This window comes from Balaenoptera ricei, chromosome 16 (assembly GCF_028023285.1).
Source record: "Balaenoptera ricei isolate mBalRic1 chromosome 16, mBalRic1.hap2, whole genome shotgun sequence".
Taxonomy (NCBI): domain Eukaryota; kingdom Metazoa; phylum Chordata; class Mammalia; order Artiodactyla; family Balaenopteridae; genus Balaenoptera; species Balaenoptera ricei.
In genome coordinates, this window is record NC_082654.1 from 115,565,966 (window position 1) to 115,586,933 (window position 20,968).

The 20,968-nt window shown below is 36.5% G+C and overlaps 1 protein-coding gene across 2 annotated transcripts in view; it reads left to right on the forward strand.

Annotated features, from left to right (window-relative positions):
- Nucleotides 1-20,968, forward strand: part of BMS1 (BMS1 ribosome biogenesis factor) — a 43,874-nt gene that overhangs the window by 6,061 nt on the left and 16,845 nt on the right. For both annotated transcript variants that reach the window (XM_059900125.1, XM_059900126.1), the window contains exons 5-13: nt 1,092-1,280; nt 1,917-2,059; nt 2,790-2,911; nt 3,226-3,419; nt 4,478-4,617; nt 6,411-7,174; nt 7,390-7,491; nt 8,394-8,551; nt 13,385-13,466. In XM_059900125.1, the coding sequence (XP_059756108.1) occupies nt 1,092-1,280; nt 1,917-2,059; nt 2,790-2,911; nt 3,226-3,419; nt 4,478-4,617; nt 6,411-7,174; nt 7,390-7,491; nt 8,394-8,551; nt 13,385-13,466 (1,894 nt within the window). The remainder of the gene's footprint in view (nt 1-1,091; nt 1,281-1,916; nt 2,060-2,789; nt 2,912-3,225; nt 3,420-4,477; nt 4,618-6,410; nt 7,175-7,389; nt 7,492-8,393; nt 8,552-13,384; nt 13,467-20,968) is intronic.

Sequence of the window (20,968 nt, forward strand, 5' to 3'; positions counted from 1 at the left end):
CACCTGTTCTTCTGACTCTACAACCGATTGCTTGCTACTTGTCACGCCATGGTATCAAATGGGGTGTAGGAATACTCCACAGCCAGCCCACACCAGCTATGCTTCCTCACAATGCTCAGTGGTCCACCTTCATGTATTTTGTGGTTTAGGATTATGAATGTTCCCTAGTTTAATCAAAGATTAAGTTTTTCTGTTTTTTTTTTAAATTATTTTTAGTTAGCTACAGAAAGATGAGGACAGAGATGTCTTAAGTCTCTAGGAATCAACTATGAAATTGTTTGTTTTGCATGTTTGAAGAGTATAAATTTTAAAAATTGGTCTTATGTACTTACATTTTCTTACAGATTACCATCCATGACTATCCTTTGACTCAGTTCTGAACTGGTAGACTTTTTTAGTTTCTGAGCAATTGCATGTTACCAATTAACTTCTAAGGTAGAGCTTTCTTACTACATACTTCCCAGTGGAAAACTTTTTTTCCCCTGAGGAGATTGAAACAAAAATGTTTGGCTTTCTTCATGTTTTTGATGTTTTTCATTGATTACCACGTCCTCCCATTTTTTTGGATATCAGAGATCTGTTATTTGGTTTCCTTGTTAGAGATCTGTTATTTGGCTTAAGAACACCTTACAAAAAACTTTATTTCTTGAAGTGAGGACTTTCAGGTAAGGGCCAAATTAGATCCGGCCCTTTCTGAGTTATTTCTCATATATGCACATTCTTGAAATGTGGTTGAGACTGTGTCAAGGTTGCCTTTTAGAGCAAGTCAAAGGATAGTGTTTTCTCTATCATGGTGATTCCCTAAATAATCATTTGATTTAGTCTAGAGCAGGAGTTGGTGAACTTTTTCTATAAAGGGCCAGATAGTAGATATTTTAGGCTTTGTAGGTCCCAGTTTCTGTTGCAATCACTGAACTGCAGTTGTAGCACAAATGTAGGTGTAGACAATATGTAAACAAGTCAACATGGCTGCGTTCCAATAGAACTTTAGTTATAAAACAAGTGATGGGCCAGATTTGGCTCATGAGCCATAGTTTGGTGATGGACTATTTTGGGTAGCCTCCTTGAGAAATTGTGTCTTCTGTTTTTAGGTTCTGATGCTTATAGATGCCAGCTTTGGGTTTGAAATGGAAACATTTGAGTTCCTAAACATCTGTCAAGTACATGGCTTTCCTAAAATTATGGGCGTTCTCACTCACCTAGATTCCTTTAAGTATAATAAGCAACTGAAGAAGACAAAGAAGCGACTAAAACACAGGTTCTGGACAGAAGTCTACCCGGTAGGAAGAGAATTAATTATTGAATACTAACACTATAATCCTTTAAAAACAGAATGAGTGGGAGAGATTAACAAACATCTTTACAGGATCACCTCCTTAGTTTCCTTAATATATCTGTTCATAGTCCCTAGAATATTTCCTTGAGATGGTCTTTATTCCGGACCTCTTGGTGTGTCTCATTTGTCTCTGCATCCCCCAGCACCAGGCAGTGTCTGGCTCTAAGTATTTTGGATTTGTGATTTAATAGAATTTGTCCAAAGTTTTTCCGTGTTACAGGACCAGGAGCTATAGCGCACACATACTGCCACTCCTTCCTCTCCCCTATACTACTGTGTTGTGTCCCATCGGTCATAAAATTTTTTCTGTGCCCAGGAGCCTCACTGTTCCTTATGTATCCATACTCCAGATAGATGCCACTGCTTGACTTGAAACTAAATATATTTGCAGTTCTGTCCATACAAAGCCCTAAAAAGATGAGTCCTGAAAGAAGCCAGAGAAGTTCTGGAAGCATTGGCACAGTGGGTCGCTAGAAGTCTCCCTTTCTTAGGATTGCTTCTTATTTAAAGGCCTTTATTTTGGTGCAGTGTTGACAAGAATTTCATTGAAATTTAATTTTTTGTTTTTCTTAATATTTAGGGTGCCAAGCTATTTTACCTTTCTGGAATGGTACACGGAGAATATCAAAACCAAGAAATTCACAATCTGGGCCGTTTTATTACAGTTATGAAGTTTAGGCCTCTTACATGGCAGACTTCTCACCCTTATATCCTGGCAGACAGGTAAAAAGTGAATGCAAACTTTTTCTTCCTGACCCATATGTTTCAAAGCGAAAAAGTTAGGAAAAGAACAATAATAGAGCTTATTTTTGAATAGTGGTGAGAGAAATGTACTTGATGGAAAATATCTACTTTTTTTGTATCATTACTTAAAGATGCTGTGGCTTCAGGAGTAACGTATGAAATGTTTAGAAAAATGTGAGGATTCTGAAGCATTTAAAGCTATAGGATGTGGGCCCCATCCTGCTTTTTTACCCTTAATTTTCAGTGATGCTGTCTTTGGACCGTGGTGCTCCAGTCACTCAGATGTGCCCTGTGCTTTCCTTCCTTTATGCTTTTTTCATATATTTTGTCAGCCTGGAATACCCTTTCTCCACCTGCCAGAATCCAAACCACACTAAAAAATCCAGGTCAAAGCTTAATCTTCTTCCATAAATGGTTTTTCTGGATATGTTCTCTACTTTTCCTCAACTCCAGGGCCATGTCGTTTCCCATCTTTGGTGTCTTGCTTGTGGAATGTGTATCCTGTAGAGCCTGAGAGAGATGCAGTCATGTGTTTGCCCCTTTGCCCCTGGTAGATGGTGAACTCTGCTCCCTTATTTCTGTATTTTCTATACTTTTCTAAACAATATGGGTAGTGAATTACTGAATGTGATGAATCACTGAAATGTGAAGAGAGGTACAAGAACTCTGACATTTATTTCTGCCATATAATTGGGTTTTATTTTTCTAGGATGGAAGATTTGACAAACCCAGAAGATATTCGAACAAATATCAAGTGTGACCGAAAGGTGTCTCTTTATGGTTATCTAAGAGGAGGATACTTGAAAAATAAAAGCCAAATTCACATACCAGGTATCCTTTTGTCGTAAAATATACTATATTTGTAAAACTCTTGGGATGACTTCATTTCTCAGGAAAACTGAAAAATGGCCATACAAGATAGAGCCATCTTCCTGGAGGTTTTAAGAGTTAACTCAGCTCTGCATTGGCCACCCAAGGTGTTGAGCTGACCAAATTTCCTCTGCTCTGATGGTGTTGTTTAGCTAAAGAGATACAGTGCTAGTGTCAAACCATGCCCTTGTTGTGGTTGAAGCCTTCTGACTGTGGGCCATTTCTGCCGCCAGTCACTCGTCAGCTGAAGCCATCTTCCTGTGTCTGTCTTCCAGGTGTAGGAGATTTTGCTGTGAGTGACGTCAGTTTCCTCCCAGACCCCTGTGCGCTTCCTGAACAACAAAAGAAGCGCTGTTTAAATGAGAAGGAGAAGTTGGTGTATGCACCTTTCTCTGGAGTTGGTGGTGTGCTGTATGACAAAGATGCGGTCTATGTCGACCTTGGGGGCAGCCATGGCTTCCAGGAATCGGTGAGAGGGAAGTCACGGGAAGTTATGTAGTCACCTTTTATTTACTGAAGCTTTTTATCTTTAGTCATATTTATGATAAAGGCCACACTGCATATTGTAAATGTTCAAAATACTTAAATTGCACCAAGCAGAAAGTGAAAGTCACATCCTCCATACCTCCCTGCTGCCGACACACACAGGGGATCCCATGTCCCCAGTGTGAGCTTTGGAAGCAGTTTGGTGCCTGTACTTCCCATTTCTCATCATATAAAATTGATATGTTTTCTAGCTCTCTTTGGTCATTCTCTTTTTTTTCTGTTTTTCTCTAAACATATACATATTTATTTAGATTATATATCTAAATTATTATATATTTTTTGCAGATACCATATATATGGTATTTGTGTGTGTGTTAGAGAGAAATAGTATTTGTTATATGGGATCCAACTGTAAATGCTTTTGCAACTTTTTGGGGGCACCTAAGAATATGTGAATCTGTTTTTCCCCTGTTAGTATTCATAGAACTGCTTCAGTTTTTTCATAGCTGTGTAGTATTTCATCGTATAGATAAACTTTGTTTACTGAACCAATCCTTGGAGGGCTATGGTGCTCAGTCCCAGTTTCCCCTGGTTTGAGCAGTACTATAGTGAGCACCTTCACCCATGCAGCTTTGCTCACTGGGAGGGGTCTTTTTATGCAGTAAATTCCTTGAAGTGCAATTTTTGTATCAAAGGTAACATTTTTAAAAAATAGACTCCAGATTTTTATTTCTTTGACTGTTCTGAAATGGGATTTTTCCGTAAATGCTTTCAGTAGCATTGGCAACACAGTATTTAGGTTATCAGACTGTATACTCCATGTACTTTGGAAATGTTTAATGAGGACAGAGATCAATTTTAGGCCTTGTTGTAAGAATTCTTCTTTTTCTTCCTCTTCTTTTTTTTTTTTTTTTTGAGGCAGTAAGAAAGGTTCTCAGGAACTGTGTTTAAGGTAATTTTGAGAAACTGATTGAAACCAGTGTGTTTTTCTTCAGAATCCTTGTGCATTCCTCACTTTCCCTTTCTTGGTGGCCTTGACAGGAGGAGGTGAGGCCCACCCATGAACTGGTCCAGAGTCTCATTTCCACCCATTCCACTATTGATGCCAAGATGGCTTCAAGTAGAGTGACACTTTTTTCTGATTCCAAACCACTGGGGTCAGAGGATATAGATAATCAAGGGTAAGTGTGCTGTTTTTGTGTTCTTAAAAAAAAATTATATTACATAAGGTTATATCATACATCATTCTGCCATCATAAAACGTTTTGGTGGGATTCATTCCAGGTTGTTTGGTTTTGCTTTTTGCTTTGTACATGCTTGTATTTCTGAGGGCTCTTTACTTATGTGACATTACATGGAAGTATTTTCTTGAAATCATATGAAGGATTCAGTTTTTTAACAGACTCAGAATATTCCTTAAATTTCACAAAACCTTTTCCATAGGTTGCTTTTGTTTCTTAGGAGTCCTGAGGCCACTTGGCTTTATCTTAATGGCCAAAATAACAAGCAGAGTCAGGGAGCTTTTTCAGGTCGCTGTCCAGAAGCCACATACCTTGTCTCTAAAATTTTTACTAAGTTGTGTTGTAATATCTCCTGTGGCTTAATTTCCACTAATATAGGGCTTATGTGAATTATTATCAGTCTGGGTTGGGAATTTGTATATTTATACATAGTGGGTATTTTGGTTTTATTGTAGTGATTTATGACTGCCAATAAAAATTAGTCTGAAAATGATTGAGATCATCTAATTTATCATTTATTATAAGTATATACAAAAGCAGGAAAAATTTTTTGGAAAAAATCATCTGCCCTCTAACTAGCAGATGGTATAGCATGGTAATTAAGTGCAGTGGGCCTACTAGTTTGAGGAAATCAATTAATTTCCTAATATCTCACAGGAGTTGTGATGATTAAACACAGTAGTGCACATAAACTACTTGTCATGGTGCCTGACAGATAAGAAGTGTCACTAAAAGATCCCTGTTATTACGATCATTATTATTAGCTATTTTCATTTTTGAGCATTCCTGTAATTATCCTTGTGTACATGGATACTATAACATAGTTACAGTTATAATACACGTAAAATTTTTATAGCTATATTGTGAACATTTCCTTTTTCTATATAGTTTCTTATATATAGTCATCATTTTGTTATTATTGACGTATTCAAACTTATCCATTCTCTTTTAGTACAATTTTTAGTATTTTTCTAATTTTTTTTTATAGTTTTATATAATACTGCTACATTAAATAGCTTGATAGTTTTTTATTTCATCCCATAGTTTTGGCATCTTGATGATTCTTCTTTATCAAGTATTATATTGGTGATTTCAAAATGGGAATATTCTTAGTCAGTTATTCCTTCTCCATTCATTAGCTGGCATTCTTTAACAAAGAGCTTTCACCCCTTTATTTTAGTATCACTGTTGACTAATGGAGTTTTAAAAAAATATTTGTTATTATCCCATTACTATCATTCGTCTTTGTGATGTTTATATTGTCCCTTCAGTCTGTCTTCTGTGTCCTTTTGGCGTGTCCCTGTTAGTGCTTGAGCGCTTTTTGCTTTCTGACAGCAGGATGTTCCAGGCTTACTTTGTGCTTTCCCTGCCTTGGACCTGCAGTCAGCCATTTCTCTAAGGATCATCTGTTTCAAGCTTGGAACTAATGGGTCTTCTAAAAGATCTGTTAAACACTCACTTCCCTTTTGAGCAGTTTCTTTCTAAAATTAGACGTTTTTTAAAAAGGTTATCTCTTTTTTTTCCCTATAAGTTCTTTTGTAGAGTGGTATTGTGGAAATATGCATGAGTTTGCTTATTAACTATTCCAGTATTTATCAAATCATTCCTTTATATGCTATGTCATGTAAAATCATTCCTTGACATTATTTTCTATTTCTTTGCATATTTATTGACTTGCAGATTAGCTGGTTATTGTACAAATAAAATTATTTTGCATTTTCTCTTTAATATAGGCTGTGGATGCCAAAAGAGGAAAAGCAGGTGGATTTAAAAACTGGTCGAGTGCGTCGGAAAGCCATTTTTGGAGATGAAGAAGATGAGTCTGGAGATAGTGATGATGAAGATGAAAAAGAAATGTCTGAAGGTGACAGGTTGGAAAATAGCTCTAGTGATGATGAAACAGAAGAGGGGGAAGATGCTGAAATGACTGGTAAACAGTATATGTATGGTAAAGGTATCAAACGGCAAAAACTTGAGATGGAAGAAGACGTTGAGGTGGATTTACCAGCGTTTGCTGACAGTGATGATGACCTTGAGAGAAGCTCAGTAGAAGAAGCAACAGAGGAAGCTGATGAAAGCATTGAAGAAGAGGATTCCACTGCAGAGGAAGAGAGGGATATTTTAGAATCTAAAGCTGTTAGAAAAGGTGGTAAGGCAGGACTGTTACAAACTAATGGTCTGAGTGATAGTTTGAATCTGGAGAAGTCTTTGACAATGAAAAAAGCAACCCTCACCACTTCAGATTCAGGTCATTGCACAGCTGAAGAGGCATTTGCATCTGAAGATGAATCTGAAGAAAACTCCTCTCTCAGTACAGAGGAGGATGATTCAGAAAATGAAGAGGTTATTAGGAAAAAGTTTCCAAAGCCTTCTCAAGTGGTCAGTAGTCAGAAACTGGGGTCAGAGAACTTAATTGATGAGACCAGTGATATAGAAGACTTACTCAGAGAAGAAGAAGATTATAAGGAAGAAAATAACTATTCCACAGACACTTCAGGTATGCTTAAATTTAATTTAACTGCCGTTACAAACTTGGCACTGAAAATGTTCTACAAATAGAATGTCTACCATTTGGGGTCTGCTGTTTTGTAGACTTTGTTAACTGTTCAAGTATTACACCTCATTAAAGGATTTCAGGATGAATGAGTGATGAGCTTGAAGCAGAGAGGACAGACAAACAGACTTAACTGATGTCTGTGTTGGTCCTTTCAGGTGCCCTCAAGTGGAAGGAAGACCTTTCCAGGAAGGCAGCTGAGGCCTTTCTGAGGCAGCAACAAACAACTCCAAACCTTCGAAAGCTCATTTATGGGACAGGTAAAGGAGCTCTGGTTCAGATCTAGAAACATTTTAGTTTCTTAGACTATTTTCTGAGAAGGAGATGAAGAAATTGGTTAGAGGATTTGGGTGGTACTTTTGATATCCATACGATATTCCTGGCTGTCATAGTTTGTATTTGGCAGATGTTTTTAATCATCAGCTCATGAGGACCGTAAATCAGTCGTATGAAGTAGATTTATGGGTTTGCCATAAAACTTTTGATAAGAATAGTCTTCATTATGTCATTTTGTACCCCCTATAGAAAATCCTTCATGAATTTTTTGGTAGAATTTAGTACCAGAAAAATAATTCTGCCTGAAAAGGTGTTTTTTCCTCTCTGAGAATGAGTGCTCTGTATTACTCATTCTGTTTTTTCCTTTTGCCTTTCTCCTCTGATTTTATATTTTATTAAATTTGTCTATATGTTCTTTTTGGAAAGAGCTTGACTCAGTAATGCAAAAAATAAAGTGGTGAACCTGGTATTGTGGTCCCTATTTACTGTATGGTTAGAACAAGGCCAAGGAGTATATGTGAGGTAGGAGCATGGAATCGGGGGTTGGTATTTACTGATTGCCACTCAGGTTTTGTCTAAGTACTTTAAGTGATTAGAGACTCAGCACTCTTCAAGAGAAGCTATGATAATTGAAAGCTCTGTCTTTAAATGTCCCCTCCCTGCCCCATCCCCCAGTATTCTCCTTCCTCAGTGGACACTTTGCTGCTGCCTTGCAGGAGGACAGATGTCCTCCGGACCTGCTCAGCAGTAGTTCCATGGCCATTCTGTGTCTGTGGCTGATGCGCTCAGGGGCACACACCATACCTACTGCAAACAGAGACCTTCAGTCCCTAGTCCTCTAGTGGGTGGATTTATTCTCACTTTTCTATCGTGGTGGTCTCTTTAGTGACAGAGGATAATGAAGAAGAAGATGGTGATACCAAGGAAGAGCTCGGAGGGTTGTTTCGTGTCAACCAGTCTGCCAGCGAGTGTAAGCACAAGGCTGACTCTTTGGACTGCTCCAGATTTCATGTGGAGGTGCCCCATGATTGGGATTTAGAGGAGGTGAGGCTGAATATAAATAGTGTATTTGACTTAATGAGAAAATTAGGGAATTTTTAAAAAAGATTATGTGATTTCAGTATTGCCTACCTGTTATTTGCTTCTTTTTTTTTTTTTTTTTTTCACATCTTCATTGGAGTATAATTGCTTTACAATGGTGTGTTAGTTTTCAACTCTTAGTGTGAATAGTATTGTTAATCTTTATTTTGAAGCATTGCACGTAGGTTTTCATACATTTGAGATACTTTGTGTTTTATAACTAGGAGATATGTAGTGTCCCTGAGTTAACATTTATAATTTCTACTATTTGTAAGCAAACAGGAATCCATGACACTGGTAAATTTTCTTCCCCCACTCATCACTCTCTGGTCACACCAGAGAATTCATTCAGTTCTTAAACTTGCCAGGTTTAATCCCATCTTAGACCTCTTGTCTTCTGTTTTCTTTTCTGGAATGTTCTTCTGATCTTCCCAAGGCTGACTTCTTTTGATCATTCGGTTTAGCTGAAATGTCACTCCTCAGGGAGGCCCAATGACTATCATATTATGTATTTTATTTCACTGGGTAGCACTTGTGCACTTCACGAGATTTTTATGTAAGCATTTTTTGGGTAAAATTTAATACAGATTATAGAAAACCACATAAAAGTAATTGTTTAACTTAATGGATTACTAGGTGAGCACCTCTAACCTCCATGTGTCCATCCTACTCATAGTCCTCTCCTCCCTGCAGAAGGAATCACCACTCTTATGGCAATCATTTCCTTCTTTCCTTTATAATTTCATCCTCCAAGTATGTATCAGTAAACACCAAAGTTTAGTTTTACCAGGTTATTTTTGTTTAGTTTTCTCTATGCCTTTTAAATCTCTCAATCTACAGTATTCCCCTCCACCCATCTCTTTTTTCCTTACCTTTTCACTTGTTTAAGAAACCAAATATTTGACGTGTAGAGTTTCTCATATTCTGGATTTCCTGGACGCATTGCATCCCTATGTGCGGTCTGTCAGACTCCACTCTTCTCTATATTTCCTATAAATTGGTACAGAGCAATACCAATAGAATTGTCTATGGTGATGGGTAAAGAATTGTCTTATGTGGCTACTTGTGGCTATTGAGCACTTTAAATGTGGCTAGTGAGACAGAACTAAAATTTTAATTTTATTTAAGTTTTGTTTAATTTTAATTAGAATTTAAATAACCACATGTTGTAGCTACCCTCTGGACAATGCATCTAGAAGTTTGATTAGATTTAGGTTTGAGGTTTTCGTTTTTTGTTTTCAAATTTTTTGGCAAGACTGCTTCCTAGGTGGTGGTGTTTTTTCATTAGGAGGCACATAAAATCATCTTGTGATGTTAGCTATTGATGCTCAATGCCTAGATCCATTAATTTATTAAGGATATAAAATGGTGATATTTTGTTCAAATTTCTCTTGTTAGCTGGAATACTTCTATATAGAGAAGCTTCTCATCTACTATTTGGTTACCCAGTTCCATATAAGCAGTATAAATGCTTGATTATTTTTATCAGTTTTCAGAACGATTCTCCAAAGGTGACTTTTTTTTTTTAAGTTTTTTTTTTAACTCATGAATTTAAATATAGTTGATGTGTTTCCTTCCACTGCACTTGTTATCCTTACTGATGATCATATTTATTGCATCCGTGACCAGTGAGAGTCTCTTCAGATTGGCTCCTGAGTCCTTTTGACATGATCCTAGTAGTCCTTAGATTGCTTCATTGCTGTCTGATATGATAAGGTGTTCCAGTATCATCTTGTACATTTCTGATGCCAGACTTGGAAAGAGCCATAAGAAGTCCTGATTTTTCTTAGTACAAAATGGTATTTCAACATCACAGTCTAGGTCTATGTATACTCATTGCTACGGGTTGGTCATTGTTTCTAGGCCTTTTCAGTGACCAGAGCTAGGAAAATTCATACATACATTTTCAATTCAGATTCAGGACTACAGGGTTCTTACTTAATCTCTTTTATCTTATGTTTATATCTCTTGTTTTTCCACTGTAGAATTAGTCCCTGTTTGAACTTGAAGATGATTAAATTAGAAAATTGTGTAATTATTTGCTTTATCCCAATTATACATAGAAGTGTCAGAATAACATTACACATGTTTCTATTAATATGATTACTGAAAACTTAAAGTTTTTTCCTTTTATAAAAAAAAATTTTTATTTATTTATTTATTTGGCTGTGCGGGGTCTTAGTTTCGGCACGCGGGATCTTTGTTGCCGTGTGTGTTATCTTTTAGTTGCAGCATGCGGGATCTAGTTCCCTGACCAGGGATCAAACCCGGGACCCCTGCATTGGGAGCATGGAGTCTTAACTGCTGGACCACCAGGGAAGTCCCCTGAAGTTTTTTTCTTATATGTTCTCCCTTTTGTTTTTTCAAAAGTGGCTACACCATTTTGCATTCCCACCAGCAGTATATATAGCTTTTGAGTCCTCCACATTGGAATAACATCACCAACACTTGTTATTTACCTGTTGTTGTTTTTGTTGTTATTGTTTTTTATTGTTATAACCATTCTAGGAGGTGTGATGTAATATCTCATTGCAGTTTTGATTTGCCTTTTCCTGATGGCTAATGATGTTAGACATCTTTTCATGTGCTTGTTTTCCATTTGTATATATTATTTGAAGAAATATCTATTCATACTATTTTCCCATTTAAAAAATTGGGTTATTTGTCTTTTTATCATTGAGTATGTATTCAGGATCCAAGTCCCCTTATCAGGTATATGATTTGCAAATATTTTCTCCTATTCTGTAGGTTATCTTTTCTATGCCCCTTGAAGCACGAAGTTTTAAATTTTGATGAAGTCCAATTTCTCTGTATTTTTGTTGTTGTTGGTATCATATCTAAGAAACCATTGCCAAATCCAAAATCATGAAGATTTACTCCTATGGTTTGTGTAAGGATTTTATAGTTTAGCTCTTACATTTAGGTCTTTGGTACACTTTGAGTTAATTTTTGTATCTGGTGTGAGATGAGTCCAACTTCATTCTTTTGCATGTGGATATCTAGTTGTCCTAGCACCTGTTGAAAAGTCTGTTCTTTCCCCTATTGCCTTGTCTTGGCACCCTGGGTGAAAATCACTTGACCATAGATACATGGGTTTATTTATGGACTCTTAATTATATTACATTGATCTATACATCTGTCCTTATGCTAGTACCGTACTATTTTGATTACTATTGCTTTGTAGTAAGTTTTGAAATCACGAAGTGTGAATCCCCCAACTTTGTTCTTTTTCAAGAGTGTTTTGTCTTTTCTGGATCCCTTGGGTTTTCTGTATTTTAGAATCAAAGAATTCTTTGCAGAATCTTCTTCTGCAAAGAAGCCAACTGGGATTCTGATAGGGATTGCACTGACTTGGGTAGTATTGAGACCTTAACAATACCAAGTCTTCTAATCTGTTAACATGGGATGCCTTTCCATTTATTTAGATCTTTTCTTTCAAGAATGTTTTGTAGTTATCAGAGTATAAGCTTTGCACGTCTTTTGTTGGATTTATTCCTAGTATTCTTTTTGATGTGATTGTAAAAGGAACCGTTTTCTGAATTTCATTTTTGGATATTCATTCCTAGTGTATAGAAATAAAGTTTACTGTTGTATATTGATCTAGTTATCTTGCAATCTTGCTGAAGTCATTTATTATGATAGTTTTTCAGTAGATTCCTTAGGGTTTTCTATACACAAGATCATACCACCTGTGAATAGAGATAGTTTTTCTTTCTAAACTGGATGCCTTTTATTTTAATTTCTTACCTAATGGCCCTGACTAGAACGCCTAGTACAATGTTGAATAGAAGTGATGAGAGGAGACATCCTTGTCTTACTCCTGATCTTAAGGGGAAAGCTCTCAGTCTTTCACCATTAAGTGTGATGTTAACTGTGGGTTTTTTATGGATGCCTTTTATCAGATTTAGGAAGTTCCCTTCTAAGTTTGTTGAGGGTTTTTATCATGGAGGGTCTATTTTTTAAAATTTATTTGGTCCCTGATTCCCCTAAGTCAATTGTTAAGCTTCATGAAAGCAAGGATCTTTTGGAACAGTTTGCCATTCAGTGCCTGCAAAGCTTCTTGGCACAGAGTAGATGTTCGGTAAATATTTACTGAGTGATTGTAGGCATGAAGGAATGAGTAAATGAGCAGATTTGCTTTTGCATCCATTGTAATCATGCTAGCTTCAAGGCTACTCTTTGAGAGTGAGGTTGTATCTGAAAAATGTGAATCATGATCAAAATGTGATTGAAAGCCAGGACCTATGTGCAGATTTCTTTATATGTGCTTTTGAGCCCTTGGCAGTGAGTGACATGTGCTGTCTTAAGTCAGGTTCCCCAGGAAGCAGTCTGAAACAGAGTTGTGTACAAGTTTTAGCCTGTATTTGAGAGGTGCACCCAGCATCCACTACATGTGTGTACTGGATGATCTGGCAGATCTGGGACTGGGAGCCTCATCAGTACTCTTTGCACTGTTGGGCTCATACAAGACATTTTGTCTTTGGCAGAGGAATTAAGTTTTCAAACAGCTATGATAAGTCTGGGTTAACGAATTAGTAAATATCTGTTTGTTTACTTATGAAGTCACTGGGCTGATGTTATTTTCCCTATCCACTGGTTAATGCTATAATATTTATGTTTTTATATCTGTTGTTATACTATCTACATCAAAGTTATTTCATAGGCCCACTTGGAATGAAAATATCCATAGAAGTGTCTTGAAAAGTATTTAAAGGCAAATTGTCGCCTACTGTTTCTCAAAGCAGTTATTTATTGAATGATTGGAGCCTGTCAACTAAGCTGACTTTTCTGTATAAGGTTATGAACAGTATCAGAGATTGCTTCGTGACTGGGAAGTGGGAAGAGGATAAAGATGCAGCCAAGATCTTAGCAGAAGATGGTAAGTAAATGGCTGTATTCTTCAGAGAAGACTGCCTTCTCTCTATATTATTTTCTTCCATATCTTTAATATTCAAGTTGAAAATATTAGTCAATTGTGAAATGGCTTGGGGAACTCTGACAAGAGTTCTGACAGGAGTAACATTCTAGTTCCTCCTTTCATGATGGTCTTATTTTCTCCCTCTGGTTAGTTGACTTATTAGATATGGACATTGAAGAAGAGTGGGAAGCTTTCCATAAATTTTATCATGCATTGTTAAAAATAGTCATTCTTGTTTATGTGCCGTGATTAGATTCAGGTTAAGCGTTTTTGGCAGGCATGCATAGGTATGTAAAGGCTTCCTAAGAAACATTTTCAGTTTCTTCTATGATCATTGGTCAAATTTGGTTTTCTTGTAGTGGTGGTTGTGGTTTTTGTGTTTATATTTTGACATTTTCATGAGATATTCTTCATAATATTTTCTGACAAGACTTTTCAGTGAAATTTTGAATTTATAATAGAATAAAGCACTCATCTGTTATTTGCACTTTCTCATTTCCAGCATTGTTCCTTTTTTCTTTTTTTTGTTTTTTAGTTAGATTTGCACGTTCTCTATTTTGTTAGATCCATAACTTTTGGATTTATTTTTCATTCTACTATTTTTCTCATGATTAAAAAATTAACAAGGTTTGATTTTTTTCTTTTACTTGTATTTGTTAGTTGTGGGATTAGAAAAGGAATTTTTTGGTTTTGTTTTTAAGGAAAGCACTTTTAAAAATTAAGGTATAGCTTAATGTTCAACCTAATATATTTTGACGATTATATACACTTAGATCCATCGCCCAAAATGAGAATAAGAACATTTCTGTCACACCCTAAATGTCTGTGTCCTTTGCAGTCAGCACCCACTCCCTACCCCAGGCAGCCACTTTTGGATTTCTATCACCATAGATTTGTTTTGCCTGATCTTGGACTTCATACAGATGTAGTCGGACAGTATGTATTTTTTAGTGTCTGGGTTCTTTCCCTCAACACAATGTTTTACTTTTTAATAAATCAACCTTGTTGAGATATGTTGTACATACAATTAAGTATACCTGTTTTAAGAATATTCTTGTTTGGCTAGTTTGGACAGTTGTATATGTTCATGTACTACCAATACAATCAAGAAATAAAGTATTTCCATCACCACAGAAAGAACCCTCATGCCCCTTTGCAGTCAGTCCCTACTCCCACCATCACAGCAGTCCCAAGGCAACCAATGATCTGCTTTCTCTCACTATAAATTAGTTTTGCCTTTTCTAGAATTACATAATAAAAATACTCTCTTTTGTCTGTAGATTCTTTTACTTAGCATACTGTTTTCGAGGTTCATTCATATTATAATTTGTTTCTTCTTATTGCTGAGTAAGTATTCTGTTGCATGGATATGCCACAATTGTTTATCCATTTTTCTCTTGATGGCCATTTAGGTTGTTTCCAGTAGTTGACTATTACAATTAAGGCTGCTCTGAACATTCACGTATAGGTCTTTTTTTGTGGAAATTGGTTTTCATTTCTCCTTGGTAATACCTAGGAGTAGAATGGCGGAGCTATGGGGTGGGTAGATGGACACCCAACTTGATGAGAAACTAATAGAGTTTGACTCCATTTTTAATGTTAGACTGATGACAGCTCTTAAGCCCCACCTGTTCTGTCCCCCCTTTCTGTCCTACATCTGGGCAAGGTGATAAAAAAGCCAAGGTGCTCCTCTTTTGGCATCAGGAGGGAGTTCAAACCATATACACTCCAGCTGTCCCCAAAGCCCTACCACCTCGTAACCACCATTAACAGCTCAAGCTATTCTCCTTTCCTGCCTGTTCTCCCAAGCTGTATTTGAACTAGCTTGGGAAGTCTGCCCTACTCTCCCCAAAAAGTCTCATTATGTGAATTATAAATCTTTCCATATCCTCTTGATTCATGTGTGTGTCATCTGTCTCAATATTCAAACCATATTTTGGGTGGGAGGGTCATCCTGTCTCTGTGGGTTGATCACAAAGTAAACTGCCCCACAGTTCTTCAAAGAGAACTCCAGCAGTGGATGACAATTTCCGTTCACATCCTAGTGGGTGTGAAATAGTATCTCGTGGTTTTAATTTGTAATTCCCTGATGACTAAGGATGTTGCGTATCTTTTCATGTGCGTATTGCCCAATTTAATATCTTCCTTTGTGAGGTATCCATTTAAGTCTTTTGCTTATTTTTTTAAAGTTTATAATAGTTTAGATTTAGAGAAAAATTGTGACTATAGTACAGAGTTCCCACATACCTCACACCCAGTTTGCCCGATTATTATCATCTTACATATGGATGGTACATTTGTCACAATTAATGAACAGAGCACTAACAAAATCTTGGGTCTCTGCCAGTTTGAGCACCTTTCTGTGTGTTAGGGGACCATTTGTATTTCCTTCCATGAACTGTCTTTGAATATGCTTTGCCCATTTTCTATTGGGTTATTGTTGATATTTTTTCATACTTATTTATAAGAATTTTTTGTATATTAGAGAAATAAGTCTTTTGTGATATGAGGTGCCACATTTAACCCCCTTATTTTAACATTTGTATTTTAACTTTATGATTCTTTCATGTGGAATTTTTTTTTTTTTTTAATGAAGTTAGATTTATCAGTTTTGCCTTAAATGACTTTTGGGATTTGTCTTATACTTAAAAAGGTCTTTGGTTTAAAAAAAAAAAATCTAAAAAAGGAGAAGAAAAATCTTCCATTGTTTTTTCTAGTGCTTCCTGATTTCCTTTTTTTTTTTTAACATTTAAATCACCGGCTTATCTGCTACTTATTTTAGTGTGAGTTGAGAGGCATAGATAGAGTTTTTCCCAGGTGGCCACCAGGTTCTTTCCAATACTATTTATTCTTTTCCCAACTGATTAAAATGCTCTTTTTGTCATATTCTTAATTGATAGATATAGAAAAAAGTTTTTGGGCTTTTCTAGTTTACGGCATTGATTTCTGTTGGTTCATTCATCATTGCTATGTTTAAAACCCTTATATAGCTTTATCGTATGCTGTTAAGACACCAACTATTAAAACTGGTATGACTGGTTCCTATCTCTCCCTGTCTCTGCTAGGTTTTTTAGAATTCTTCTGACTATTCTCTTACTTATTTTTCCACGGAAACTTAAGAATCATCTTTTCTGTTTCCAAAAGAAAGTGTGGTGGATTTGTGTCTTTTTTAGTAGATGTATTGAGGTTTAATGGATATACAGTAAACTGCACATATTTAAAGTGTACAGTTTGATAAGCTTTGACATGAGTATACAATCACTACAATCAAGATAATGAACATATTTGTCACCCCAAAAGTTTCCTCATGCCACTTGTTATCCCTCCCTTCTGTCCTTTCCCTATCACCAGGTAACCACTCTGCTGCTTTCTGTCACTATACAAGAGTTTGTATCCTCTGCAATTTGATATAAATGGAATCATACAGTATGCAGTCTTTTCTAACTTATTGTACTCAGCATAATCATTTTGAGATTCATCCATGCTGTTGTATCTTTATTCCTTTTTATTGCTGCGTAGTTAATTTCTTTTTATTGGTGAGTAGTATTCCATTGTATAATGCAATACAGTTTGTTTATCTGTTCACCTTTTGATGGACATTTATGTTATTTCCAGTTTGGGGCTATTGCAAATAAAGCTACTGTGAACATTCTTCTACAAGTCTTTGTATGAACAACTGCTTTCATTTCTCTTGGGTACATACCTCAGAGTGGACTAAATGAATCATATGGTAGATGTAGTTCTAATTTTTTTTAAGAAATAGCCACATTGTTTTCCTTAGTGGTTGTACCATTTTGCATTGCCACTAGCACTTTATGAGACTTCCAGTTGCTCCACATCCTTGCCAGTGCTTGATAATGTTGGTCTTTTTAATTTTAGACACTTTTTAAGGTTTAGAGTGGTATCTTATTTTATTTTCCTAATGATTAATGATAATGAGCCTTTTTTCACATGTGTATTTGCCATCTGTGTTTCTTCAATGAAGTGTCTGTCAAATCTTTTGCCCATTATTTTACTTTGGTTGTGTGTTATTATGTAAGTTTAATTCTTAATTACTTTTGATACAATCCTTTATCACATGGAATTTGCAATTTTTGCCCATGTGTAGCAAAGACCATCATATATGATCTGTGAATAAAGACAGTTTTACTTCTTTCTGTGCTATCTAGATGACTTATTTTTCTTGTCTTAGTACACTGGCTTAAACTTCCAGTACAATGTTGATTAGAAGTGGTCAAAATAGACTATATACATATTGTAATATTACACCTACTGTTACCAACATTTTACCACTTTGAGTAACATGTGTAAACTTTTCTTCCATTTAGGCCCTTTTATCTTCCCCACTTAAAAAGATTTTTTTTTATTATTATGTAAGTTACAGATGTACAATATAGTGATCCACACTTTTTACAGGTTATACTCCGTTTATAGTTATTATAAAATATTGGCTATATTCCCTGTGTTGTATGGGGAATATATCCTTGTAGCTTATTTTATACCTAATAGTTTGTACTTCTTAATTCCCTACCCCTCTATTAGCCCTCCCCACTTCCCTCTTCCCACTGGTAACCACTAGTTTGTTCTCTGTATCTGTGAATTTGCATCTTTTTTGTTATATTTAGTTTGTTGTAGTTTCCCCACTTTTAAATATCATTGGCTTGAATATTAGATAGTGGTATAATTTTTTTGACTATGAAATATGATTTTACAAATTCATAAGAAGATGGATAGTCTGTTCTGTATATCCATATTTCTGTTCTTTTTTTCTTTTTTCTTTTTTTTTTTTTTTTTTCTGATGGCCTCAGATTTCTCCTTTTATAATTTCCTCTCTGCTTAAGAACTTCCTTTAGCCATTTTTTAAGGGTAAGTATGGTAGCTACAAATTCCTGTAGTTTTTCTTCATCTGAGAATGTCTGTTTCCTTCTTCATTTCTAAAGAATAGATACATAGGCTGTCATTTTACTTGGTGTCCCCCTATAGGTAATCTGTCATTTCTTTCTGGCTGCTTTCAGATATTTTTTATTTGTTTTTAGTTTTCAGAAGTTTGATTGGTGTGAATTTTGTTGGGTTTACTCTGTTTGAGATAACTCATCTTCTTGAATCTGTAAGTTAGTGTCTTTCAACAGATTTAGGAATCTGCAGTCATTATTTCTTTCAGCTCCAGACTCCTTGAGACTCTGATGATACAGATGTTGGGATTTTTTTTGTTTCTGTCCCACAGGTCTTTGAGGCGCTCTTCATTTGTTTTTAGGCTTTCTCTATGTTGTTCAGACTGAATGAATTCTATTATGTGGCCTCAAGTTCTCTGAGTCCATCCTCTGTCATCTCTACTCTTACTATTGAGCCCACGTAGCCAGTTTTTAATTTCTGTTACTGTATTTTTCAGTTCTATAATTTCCATTTTGTTCTTCAATTTCTTGTTGAGGTTTTCAATTTTTTGGTTGTTGCTGTAAGATTTATAGTTGCTTGTTGAAGTTTTTTTTTTTTTTTGGTTTTATAATTTTATTTATAATGGCTGCTTCAAGATACAAGTCAGATAGTTCCAACATCTGATTCATTTCAGTGTTGTTTTCATTTGTCTTTTCACATTCAAATGATGATTTTCTTGGTTCTGGGTATGACAGGTGATTTTCTATTGTAGCCACGCATTTTGTTTGGAGACCCTGGGTCCTATGTAATTTTAAAATTTTAGCAGGTGATCATCCTGTTTAGGTTTAATGTGCAGGCCCTGGTCTACTTCATGGGCTATGGTTCCAATGACAATTTAATTTCAGAGCCTTTGTGGTACTGTTTTGCTCTACTTGGTTTATCTGGTGCTACTCGTTCCTGCTGGTGCTACTGGTTCCTGCTGGTGCTACCTGGGGGAAACAGAGGAGCTTCCCTAGGCTGGTCCACCTAGTGTGGCTAGGTTGGGGAAAGTTGTTTTGGCCTCTGGGGCCAGTTTGCTTGTTCTGGGGGCATCTCCTTTGCTTGGTCCTGCCTGGACGCATATTGTTTTTAAGGTGGAAGAGGAGATAGTCTCATGCCTGGTGGAATCCCTACTTGCTGATAACCCTTGGGCACCTGGTACATCTTGGTGGAGGAAAGGAGATTCAAGCTCTTTGGGAAGGCTAGCACTTTCCTTCATCACTTGCTGTCAGTGGGATACCCAGTTTACCTGGATTGCTGGTGAGATCTGGTTCAATCTGAAGGAAGAATGAGCCTATCTCATTCTGCGGCTGCCTTCTGTTGCCACTTGTGGATTGGAAAATGGTGGCCCTAAGTTACCTTTCTGTGGGTTGTGGTATAGTGAGACATAGGCCACTATGTCATTCCTCTGGTCCTGGGGATGCTCACCAGCCCATCTTTGTCTTTCCACCTTTCAGAGTTCTCCTTTGGTTGTCTCTTGTGCTCTTGCGTCATTTCTGGAGTTGATGGTTATACACAGTCAGGAGGAACAGAGGAGATACGTCTACACCATCTTTTCCAGACTGGAAATCCTTGGTAGTTATTTTCATTGTAACTAAGTAAAAGAGAGAATTAGAGTCTTCATGATATTGAGTCTTCCTTTCCAAACACATGGTGGTTTTACTTGTTCAGTAGATAACATTTATAATACCTCCTTCATTGAGTCATGTTGAAGAATATAGTTAAGGCATGTAAAACACTTAGAGCAGTGCCTGGTATGTGAAGCACTTAAAAGCATTAGCTAAGGTTATTCCATGTGTCCTTTATTTTATTTTACTTTTTTATTGGAGTAAAATTGCTTTACAGTGTTGTGTTAGTTTCTGCTGTACAGTGAAGTGAATCGGCTATATGTATACCTATATGCCCTCCCTCTTGGCCTCCCACCCTCCCCCATCCCACCTATCTAGATTGTCACAGAACACCAGGCTGAGCTCCCTGTGCTATACAGCAGGTTCCCACTAGCTATCTGTTTTACACATGGTAGTGTAATTATGTCAAACCTAATCTCCCAATTCGTCCCACCCTCCCCTTCCCCCAGTGTGTCCACATGTCTGTTCTCTATGTCTACTTCTCTATTCCTGCCCTACAAATAGGTTCATCTGTACCATTTTTCTAGATTCCACATATATGCATTAATATACGATATTTGTTTTTCTCTTTCTGGCATACTTCACTCTGTATGACAGACTCTAGGTCCATCCACATCTCTACAAATGACCCAATTTCATTCCTTTTTATGGCTGAGTAATATTCCATTGTATATATGTACCACATCTTCTTTATCTATTCATCTATCATTGGACATTTAGGTTGTTTCCGTGTCCTGGCTATTGGAAGTAGTGCTGCAGTGAACATTGGGATACATATGTCCTTTTGAATTATGGTTTTCTCAGGGTATATGCCCAGTAGTGGGATTGCTGGGTCATATGGTAGTTCTATTTTTAGCTTTTTAAGGAACCTCCATACTGTTCTCCATAGTGGCTGTATCAATTTACATTCCCACAAACAGTGCA